The sequence below is a fragment of the Vombatus ursinus genome, unplaced genomic scaffold, assembly GCF_900497805.2.
Source record: "Vombatus ursinus unplaced genomic scaffold, bare-nosed wombat genome assembly UNPS02015175.1, whole genome shotgun sequence".
In the NCBI taxonomy this organism is placed as follows: domain Eukaryota; kingdom Metazoa; phylum Chordata; class Mammalia; order Diprotodontia; family Vombatidae; genus Vombatus; species Vombatus ursinus.
In genome coordinates this window covers 21,247,883-21,257,445 of record NW_020954953.1, presented here as the reverse complement: position 1 = coordinate 21,257,445, position 9,563 = coordinate 21,247,883, and the positions used below count along the sequence as shown (strand labels likewise).

The 9,563-nt window shown below is 43.4% G+C and overlaps 1 protein-coding gene across 4 annotated transcripts in view; it reads right to left on the bottom strand.

Moving 5' to 3' along the window:
• Positions 1–1,245: 1,245 nt before the first annotated feature.
• The window catches only part of LOC114031491 (tubby-related protein 4), a 266,210-nt gene continuing 257,892 nt past the window's right edge, over positions 1,246–9,563 (bottom strand). For all 4 annotated transcript variants that reach the window (XM_027846585.1, XM_027846587.1, XM_027846586.1 and 1 more), the window contains 2 exons: positions 6,095–8,682; positions 1,246–1,705 (listed from right to left, as the gene is read on the bottom strand). In XM_027846585.1, coding sequence (XP_027702386.1) covers positions 1,589–1,705; positions 6,095–8,682 — 2,705 coding nt within the window. In that variant the 3' untranslated portion in view covers positions 1,246–1,588. The remainder of the gene's footprint in view (positions 1,706–6,094; positions 8,683–9,563) is intronic.

Sequence of the window (9,563 nt, the reverse complement as noted above, 5' to 3'; positions counted from 1 at the left end):
AATAGAAATCCATTGAAAAAAACTTAAGCAAGTTGTTGACAGTAATTCTTAAGGCTCTCTAACTGTTACTGATTTTTGTAAAGGCTTTATTCCTCTGCAAAATACTCTGTACTATTAAATAAGTAACTTTATTCATGGGGAACAACAGGACAAGTTTCAAAACTTGGTGAAATGAATATCTTTCACTACCCTGCTTAATGGAAAATTACTTCAAGGATTTTAGAATTTATATGTAGCAGAGAATAGTATAGCATTTTTTCAAAGAAAAAAATTAGGAAAATTTTTCTCTTTAAGAAAGAGAGAGCAGTGAAGAGTCATATTTGGAGGGTAAGAGAAAATAGAAGACATACAGTAACCTCCTTTACAAAGCCCTGTTCTAACTTACAGGAGACTGGAGTTGGTTCTCAGCAGGACTCACACACCACTGGTTTGAGAAAAATCGCTATCTTTCCACTACAGAATCACAGAACTACAGAGTTGGAAGGAGGCTCAGTAGCCACCTAATCCAACCCACATCATCCTAAAGTATTCCCAGTACAATATACCCAGCAACTGATCATCTAACTAGATCTCTCTAATTTCAGCCTCTCCACCTCCTTTCAGTCAATCATGCCAAACAATTGTCATTGCTTTTAGGAAAGAAACACTCACATATTATGCAACTCCTAAAATCACTCATCTTAAACATTAATCACTCAAAGAGGAGTGTAGCCCTTCAACCTGGTCTATACTGACACATGATAGGTCTCTCCCTTACATGTACATACAATACTGTTAACAATATTGGAAAATTGCAGTCCATTTCCCCCTCACGTTTCATTGTAGAGCAATTCATTTATCCCAGGTGATGGTACCACCTTTCAGAAGCAGATTTCTCTCACATAGTGTGTTACCAAAATGGCTGTTGGCATACAATTATTCTCTGTAGTAACAACCTAGAATTTAGAAATTACAGTTTGTTCCATTCACCCTAAAAAAAGGTGCCTGTAATATTCAGCTACCAATGAACAGAACCTGAATTTTCAAGTATTTTTCTGGGGGAGTTTGAAAATTTTTTGCTTTTGTCACACCATTGTCAATGTTGGGGTAGTAATAAAAGATGGATGCAAAGAGGGAATGAAAAATAATATGTATGTTCCTTGTTTTTAAAAGAATAACATGATATAAGGCAGTCCATCCAAAAGGACAGTTGTCCTGTTCTCCCCCCAACCCACTTCCCAGCCCTCCCCCCCTTCCCCCACTAGCTTTACATCAGCAAACACAATAGAACCAGTACCACAAGCCAAAGCTACACTTCCCAACATAACACTGAATGGTTCCAGCCCTTTGCTCTCAAACACCAGCACTATATTTTGCTTTTGTTAAAAAAAAAAAAAGATAAAGGATACTAAAAACCCAAATAAACAATAACAATTACAGTTCAGTGGCCTCTCTGGGGGGCCTGATAGACTTTTCCAGTTTGCTGTTGTCTTCTGGTCTGTTCAGGCACCTCTGTTACACCCAACATTGGGTCCGCCAGCATTTTCTGGATTGGACTTCTTTGAAAAGGTTTCTTTGTGTTTCTTTCTCCTTTGAGTCATTTTTTTTTTCATTTGAGGCGCTGAGTCACATTAGCCAGAGCAACTGCAAATGCCTGGACAGCAGAAAAGGGATATTGAAAGTCCAAAATGTAAGCATTGCCATCAATCCTTCCAAACTGCATTACCTATAATAGGGGAGTGGGGGAGAAGAAAGAAAATAAGGAAAACAGTTAAAACTGCAACACAAAAGAATTTTTAAAATTCAATCCAAACCTAAAGTGCCCTAATTACGTGATCTATGAAAAAGAAATTGAGTTCTTGTCTTAAGAGGGCTTCTCCAGTTGTCCCAACCACCAAAACTTCCTCAAGTTTGACATATTTAGTAGTTTGTCCTTGTGAGAGACTGAGGATGAAAGTTTACATGACAATTGCTTTTCACAGCCCTTAGCAGGTCTGTGTTTCATGCTACTGCAATAATTGCTGGATGACAGTAAATACACATAATAATTTAGAAACTAATTATTTATTTTCTTTTGATTATTATTTTGGTATAAGAGGCTATCCCCAAAGACCAAAGAATCACAAATTTAGAGCTGAAAGGGACACAGTTACCTACCCATCCTGCTCCAATCTCTCTGCCGACCTCTAATCCTGAATCTCCAACTGCCTTTCAGACATCTCAAGCTGGATGTCCAGGAGACATCTTAAACTCGACATATTAACTCCCCAACCCGCTCACCCCAGACATACATTCCCTATTAGAGTAGAGGACAACACCATCTTCCCTGTCCCTCAGACTTGCAACCTAGGAGTCATCCTGAACTCATCACTATCTCTCACTCTCTATCCATTCCACTGCCAAGGCCTGTCATTTTCACCTTTGTAACATCTCTCAAATTCATATCCTTCTGTCCTCTGACACTGTCACCCCCCCACCAATAAACTCCATTGGCTCCATATAGCCTCCAGGATCAGATACAAAATCCTCTGGTATTCAAAGATCTTCATAACCCACCCCCTCCTAGCTTTCCAGTCTTCTTACACCTTATTCCCTGACATGTACTCTTTGATCCAACGACACTGGCTTCCTCAATGTTACATGAATAAGACACTCCATCTCTCAGCTCCAGTCATTTTCACTGACTGTCCTCCTTTCTTAGAATGTTCTCCCTCCTCATCTTTGCCTATGGGCTCCCCTGGCTTCTTCTAAGTTTCTACTAAAATCTCATTTTCTAGAAAAAGCCCTTTCCTATCCCTCTTAATTCTAGTGCCTTCTCTCTGTTAATTATTTCCTATTTAACCTGTATTTAGTTTTTTTGTTTGCTTCTTTGTCTCCCCCATTAGATTGTGAGCTCCGTGAGAGCAGGGACTATCTTTTGCCTCTTTTTATGTCCGTAGGACTTAGCACAGTGTCTGGCACATAGGAGGTACTTAAGAAAAGTTTACTGACTGGACCTAGTCCAATTCCCTCCTTTTATAGATGAGGAAAATGAGATTTGTGGAACTTAAATGACTCACCCATGGTCAAATATATGATAAATAGCAGACTTTACTAGCTCATAATGATTATAGATTGCTACATTACAATGTGATCTTACATTTGTCAACAGCAGGCAATCAGAAGTTCACAAAACTTACATGAAAACTAAGTTTACTCCAAGAGAAATGACCATGCATGTGGAACCCAAGGAGTTCACAATTCATACAGAATTTACATATTTATGACAGCAAGACAAAGGAAGGAGGAGATATCAGAATCTCCACCTAAAGGGGCATGGCATGGGACGGGAAAGTTGCAGTGGGTTGGAAAAGGACAAAACCTCTCCTGAAGGGGAGAAGCAAGGCACATTGTTTTTTTCCCTTGGGAAGTGCTAGACCATGAAGACGTGATGGTCTCCTTATCTACAAGGGCCCAGCTGCACAAGCCTAGTGCAGACTGTCTGGTACCTGTTTCGACTCCCAGGGACACACAGGGAGTTCAGTTTGGGATGCAAACAACAATTTATGTCACCTAGGTGGAGAGGGCTTAACACATACAGGGCCCCCTGCATGCTATGGGTCCAGTGTTTTTGGAAAATATGGCAACTCAAAAAGACAAGTTCAGGGGACCTCTTAACAATCCTTAACACATTCTACCAAAGACATTTTTATTGCAAGTCTTTTATACAGACTATGCTTAAAAAAAAAAGGGTAACTTAGAGGAAGATATGAATTAGTCAAAATTTGAAGTGGATTACCTAAAGTGAGATGAAAAATTATTGAAAAATTCAATCAAGCAATTAAGTACCAGCTAACACTAAATAGTAGCAATTAGAGCTTTTTTTTTTTACCCCTAAGTTTTTAACAGAAAACAATAATATGATCCAGTTATATGGAGAAGGGATATCTCTCTCTCCCCCCTTCCTACTCTCCCTAACCCAGGAGAATTTCAAGGTACTTCCGAGAAACTTGCAAGCTAAACAAACCAGCATATAGAATCACAGGATGTAGCGTAAGAAGAAAACTGAGTGATCACCTAGGTAAGGGTATTTTAGAGATCAGGAAACAGAGGTTCAGAAAAGCAAGATGATTTTTCCAAGTCACACAGGCCACAACCTGAGTTGAGATGTGAACCCCCGTCCTCTGCTGTCACTGATGCTCATTAACCATACTCTCATTTTGTTTCCTCCTTAATACTGGAGACAATTTCATGAGCTAGTTTTACTTCTACTGTGTAGAATTACACAGTAATTCTCTCTAAAAGATGACTCCTAGTCACTTGAGGAACAAAAATACTTGCTGTGCAAACTTCATGGGACATCCTTAGTGAAAAACTGCCCCTCGAAACCCAATGTCCTTTCAACCCAATTTTAAAAAGCCCTATTGAAATACAAGGTGATTTTAGTCTCAATCTTGAGCAGGATTCTTAATGGCAAAAACATGGCTCAACAAGAGGGAATTTGGTAATTAATCCTCAAGGAACTGAAAAGGCTTCAGAACCTTGAAATAGACTATCACTTTAAGAGAAGGTTCTTTTACCAGTGTTCATCCTATTCCTGACCTACAAAGTCAAGCTAAAAAATCCCAAATTTTGATATAAGTAGCTCATTTGTAATAAACTGGCATTTCTATTCATTCCTCAAACTCAAAAGTGCAAAGCAGGGCAGAAATGAAAGTTAAATGGGGAAAACAAAGGCAGCTGAGATTTTCAGAAGCTCAAAACACATTTATTCTGATGATGCTTTGACAGGCTTTCATTTTTGCTTATTGTTCTACCCTTGAAAATTTTTCTACTCTGAATCATGCAATGCTTAAAGAAGCATTACTTCTATCAGTTCTGCTAAAGTTCTTTACAGAATTTCCTAGAAATAAAAAAAAAATCAGAAGCAGACTTGTTTTTTTAATCTAATAAATATAGAAAGTTTAACTGGATAAAAATGCTGTAGCAAGGTAGAAAAATGTTTTGTAACTTAAGGCCTCACAGATTCACAAATGTTTCTTGAAGTAAAATCTCACTGTCTTTGATAGAATTAACAGACCATCTGAGTTTGACCACACTCTGTCAAAGACAGCACATAAAGAAACTCTGCCAGACCAAAGATAATCAGTTATTCAGAGAGCTATCGAACTGCTTATATTGACAGTCTCCTTTGGGCCCTATTTAATTAACGGTTCAGCTACTGGCATGTAGAACAAAATTCTTGGAATTTGCTTTTGTAGAAAGTTTCATCAGCTGTCAGTCTTACTAACAATAATGAACACACTGAAGCCTTTTCATTGCTCTGACAGGAAAAGTGTAAAGATAAGTACCGTCTGAATTCTCTCATTACTATACACTTTGTTTGAATAACTAGTTTGTAACACTAGTTTTTAGGCCACTGTACATAAAGAATTTTTTTTAAAAGAAAAAAGTAAAACATTTCTGTTTAAAAATGAGTCCAAGCTAAGTGTGGTGGCAGATGCCTATGATCTCTGCTACTGGGTAGGTTGAGGCTGGTGGATTACCAGAGCTTGGGAGTTCTGAGTTGCAGCAGAGCTAAAGCTGAATGGGTGTCCACACTAAGTTGTACACTGATATAGGAGACCCCTGGAAATAGGTGGCCACTTGGTTGCCTAAGGAGGGGAGAAATGGCCTACATCAGAAATGAAATAGGTCAAAGCTTCTGTACCAATCAACAGTGGAATGGGCCCCATAAGTGGCTGCTGTACTTCTACTTCTAGCTTAGGAAAGAGAGGGATGGGGAGAGAGGAAAGGAGGGAAGGAAAGAGGAAAAGAAGGAAGGAAAGAAGGGAGGGGGAGACAAATTTCTTGATAGAGAAATGACGAGGTACAGAATGAGACATGTATTTTTGGACATGGTCAGCGTGGTAATTTGTTTTACTTGACTATTATACTTAGGGGTTACAAGGATTCTTTCTTTTCCTTTTCTTCTTAATAGGTGGTGGGAGAAGGGAGAGAAAATAATTTTTTGTTAATTGAAGAAAAAAAAGCAATTTAAAAAAAGGAAGTGAGGCCAAGAAGGGTGAAATAGGATTTCTGGGACTGCACATGGTTTTTCAAAATAAATTAGCTACCGTTTTTAAAGCAGTCTTACCTGCCTCCCTTCCAACTCAATCTGGAAGTTTTTTGCAGATTCCTGGGTCACCCGCCCTCCGAAGTCCAGCTGGTACACCTGTGTTGCCTCATTCCACAAAGGCTGCTTATTAGCCATCACATACACAAAGCCCTGACTCCCCAACCTCCCGTCTTCCTTTTCATTAGCTTTCCGGCACTTGAATTCCTCCAGCTCGCTGGCTGTCCTCAAACTCCTTTTGGTTTTCCACCCCTTCTTGCTGCCTTGGCTCTGGTTCATCAGCTCATCTCCACTGATGAACAGCTCTGGCTCACTCTCGGAGCTATCCTGAAATTCATTTGTCTTATTGAGCTTCTTTGACTTCAGCTGGTCCTTCTGGCTCTTCACTTTCTTTTTCTCCCTCCCAAGTCGGGGGCTGGAGATGAGGGAGTTGAAGTCACTCAGAGTCCTTGCCTCCTTCTTCCCCTTGCCCTCTGTGATGGCCTGGACGTTCCCTTCCTCAGCACGGCTGTCTAGGTGCTTACGGTTCTTCTTCCCAAATTTATCAGTCCTCTGTGGGATTGGACTTTCTGTCAAGGAGAGGACTTCCTGGAAATTGTCTGCAGTCTCCACCATCACTTCTGTACCCAGGTGGCCTTGGTGCTCAGCTGGAGGTGGGGACACAATGGGCTTTTCCACAACCAAGTGTGATTTGGGAGGAAGAGTGCCCTGGGAGTTCTGCACAGGTGGGCACGCGCTGTAAGAATTCCAAGGATGCAAGGCAATGGGTGGCAGCTGTAAACTAGAACATGTGCTGCTTCCTGGGTACATGGGTGGCAAGGGGCAATAGGAAAGGTTGGACGAGTACCCCGACTGAAGTACTACAGTGGGTTCCTGTTGTGCAAATTGTGTTGGGGACAGGGCTTCTTTAGGGGAGCAGGGAGCCTGCATTCCCTGCATAGGGGGATTGTTATAGCTTCCTGGAAAAGGTACTCCCATCCCATAGCCTGTTTGGAAAGTGGCAGTAGGGCTGGTTGGAGACTTGGGGGAAACAAAGGGCACTCGGGACACATCCAGGTGCTGGGCCTGACCAATCATAAGAGGTGGTGGTTTCAGGGGGTTGGGCACTGAACTCTGTGCTGTCCTTTCCTGAGGAACCCAAATATCCTCTCCAAGCAAAGGGTCCCACTGGTAAGGGGGTGGCCGTTTCACTCCCATACTCGTCTCAGCTAGCGCTGCATGCCTAACAGACTTTTCCACCTGACAGTGCTGGGATAGGGCCTCATCCTCTGTGAAGGCAGAGTTGACATAGTCTGTCCGATCACGAGAGTTGTCAGGTGGGCTCAATAGATTGTATGAAGACTGGGAGGCCAAGGGTGAAGTGCTGACCGAGTGCGCTATGACTGAGCTGTGCTGGGAGCCGCCCACGGAGCTCAGGTCAGGCCGCATGCCACCTCCGAGGCCGGATGTGCCACTGCCGGCACTGGCCCCACCCACGCTTCCTCCACCACTATTCGCACCACTTCCACTGCCACTGCACTGGCTACAGGTGTACAGAGCAGCAGGTGGCCTTGGTTGGTACTGGGCGGTTACCACACTGCTCTTGGGCTTCGGCGGGTGCTGCAGGGTAGCCCGCTGACTATCTGCCAGTTGAGCCATCTTCTGAGCCACCTCTCGGTTGTTCCTGCGCAGCGTTGCATGGATGAGGCTGCTGTCTAATCTCTGGGCAGCTCCTCGCCCCTGTGCCAGCTGGCTAGCAATTTCTGGATAAGGGGGTGGGTCCCCAGATGGGATGGAGTAGCGCGGGACGGTTAACCGGTTGAGGGTTGCACTGGAACAGGGCTGCGGGGCCTTCTTTTGAGTGGCCGTGATCCTCAAGGTGGCTGAGCTTCCAGGCCCTGGAAGGGTATAAGTGTTCTGGGCACACAGCATACGAGTCCGAGGTCGACACACTTCCTCCACGTTACCGCTGCTGTCAAAGGTGGTGATCCTCTCATAGCCGAGAGGTGTTTGGTAATGTCCTGAAGAGGGGAAAAGAGAGAAGTCTCCCTTTTTCAGACAAACATCCACAGGGGGCTGAGGTGGAGGCAGTGGTGGGGGTGGGGCTGCAGTGGTGGGAGCAGCTGGGATAGTTCCTGGGTAAGGAGGTGGTGGGTTCAATTTATTCATCTGGATCTCCTGGGTAGCGGCAAAGACCACAGCATCCCCTTCTGCTGCCAGCGGCTGTGCTGGCCTCAGGGCCTTGCTTGCCTTCTGCAGGTGCTCATGTTCTCTGTCTCCATGGTCCCCCACAGACAGCTGGATCGCCCCCTGTGGTGGGAGGGACAGCTGAGGAGGTGCCTGAATCATTCGTCCCATCTCTACTCCTCCGAAGATCACTTGTCCTGGACTGGAATACCTATTGGGGCCCGGGTACTGGACAGCGCTGTCACTCGCATGGTCGGCTGCTCCCACAGAAGTTGTCTGATTGGTTAGGACATCCAACTGCACGTTCTGATTGGCAAGCAGGGACTGCACCAACCCTATGCTCTGCGTGGGGGACATTGCTTGTGCTGAGCTGTGGATAGGAGCAATGGGGATGTTCACGGTGCAAGGGGGATTGTTTTCAGGTATTCCAGATGCTCCAGTAACTACAAGAAAAGGAAAAAAAAAAAAACTGCTTACAAAATGCTGCAATGAAATTGGGTCAGAATAAGAATTACATGCCTGAATCTGGGGCTAAATATTTTTTCTTCAAGTTACAGAAAATCATCATGACTTGATACCTGGGATTTTAAGGCAAGATGAACTCTCAGAGAATGGCAGTCCAATTTTTCTGTGTTAGAATGGCCATAATGCTCTTTTAGTATTTGATGCTACCGACTTCAGCAACACCCCCAGCTTACTGATTTGCCATTTCTGGGAGGTATTGGGGATATAAGAAAACTGGCTTCTTCTCAGCCAGCAGGAGCCCTTAGTAAGCGAGTGCTGTGTACAAGGACATTAATTTCATGGATGTACCTTCTCACTCTATGACTCCTCTAAAAAAAAGAAGCATGTAAGTTGGTCTTGTTAGCTAAAAAGTCTTTGCTGTTTCAGGAAAAAGAGGACTGGGGCCAGTAGTGGTAAGCTATATGTCACAGGAAGGATGAGTAAGAGGTGAAAAGGGGGAAGAGAATACTCATTTATATAGGACCTACTATGTGTCAGATACTCATAATAACCCTTGGGAAGCAGGTGCTTGTATTATCCCCATTTTATAGTTGAGGAAACTGAGGCAAACTAAGGTTGTTAAATGAATTGCTCAGAGTCACGTAGCTACTAAGTGTCTGAGGCCAGATTTGAACTCAGTTTTTCTTGACTCCAGGCCCAGCACGCTACATACTGTGCCAACAGCTGCCTCAAAGAAGATGACCAGAAGGTCTATGCTAATGAAGGTTAAATAAACAAGTGTCCATTACTCCTTTGAAGCCACTCTTCAAGTTCCTGGCATGGTGTAATCTTTGGGTACAGGCCCTCTCTTTCTGCCCTT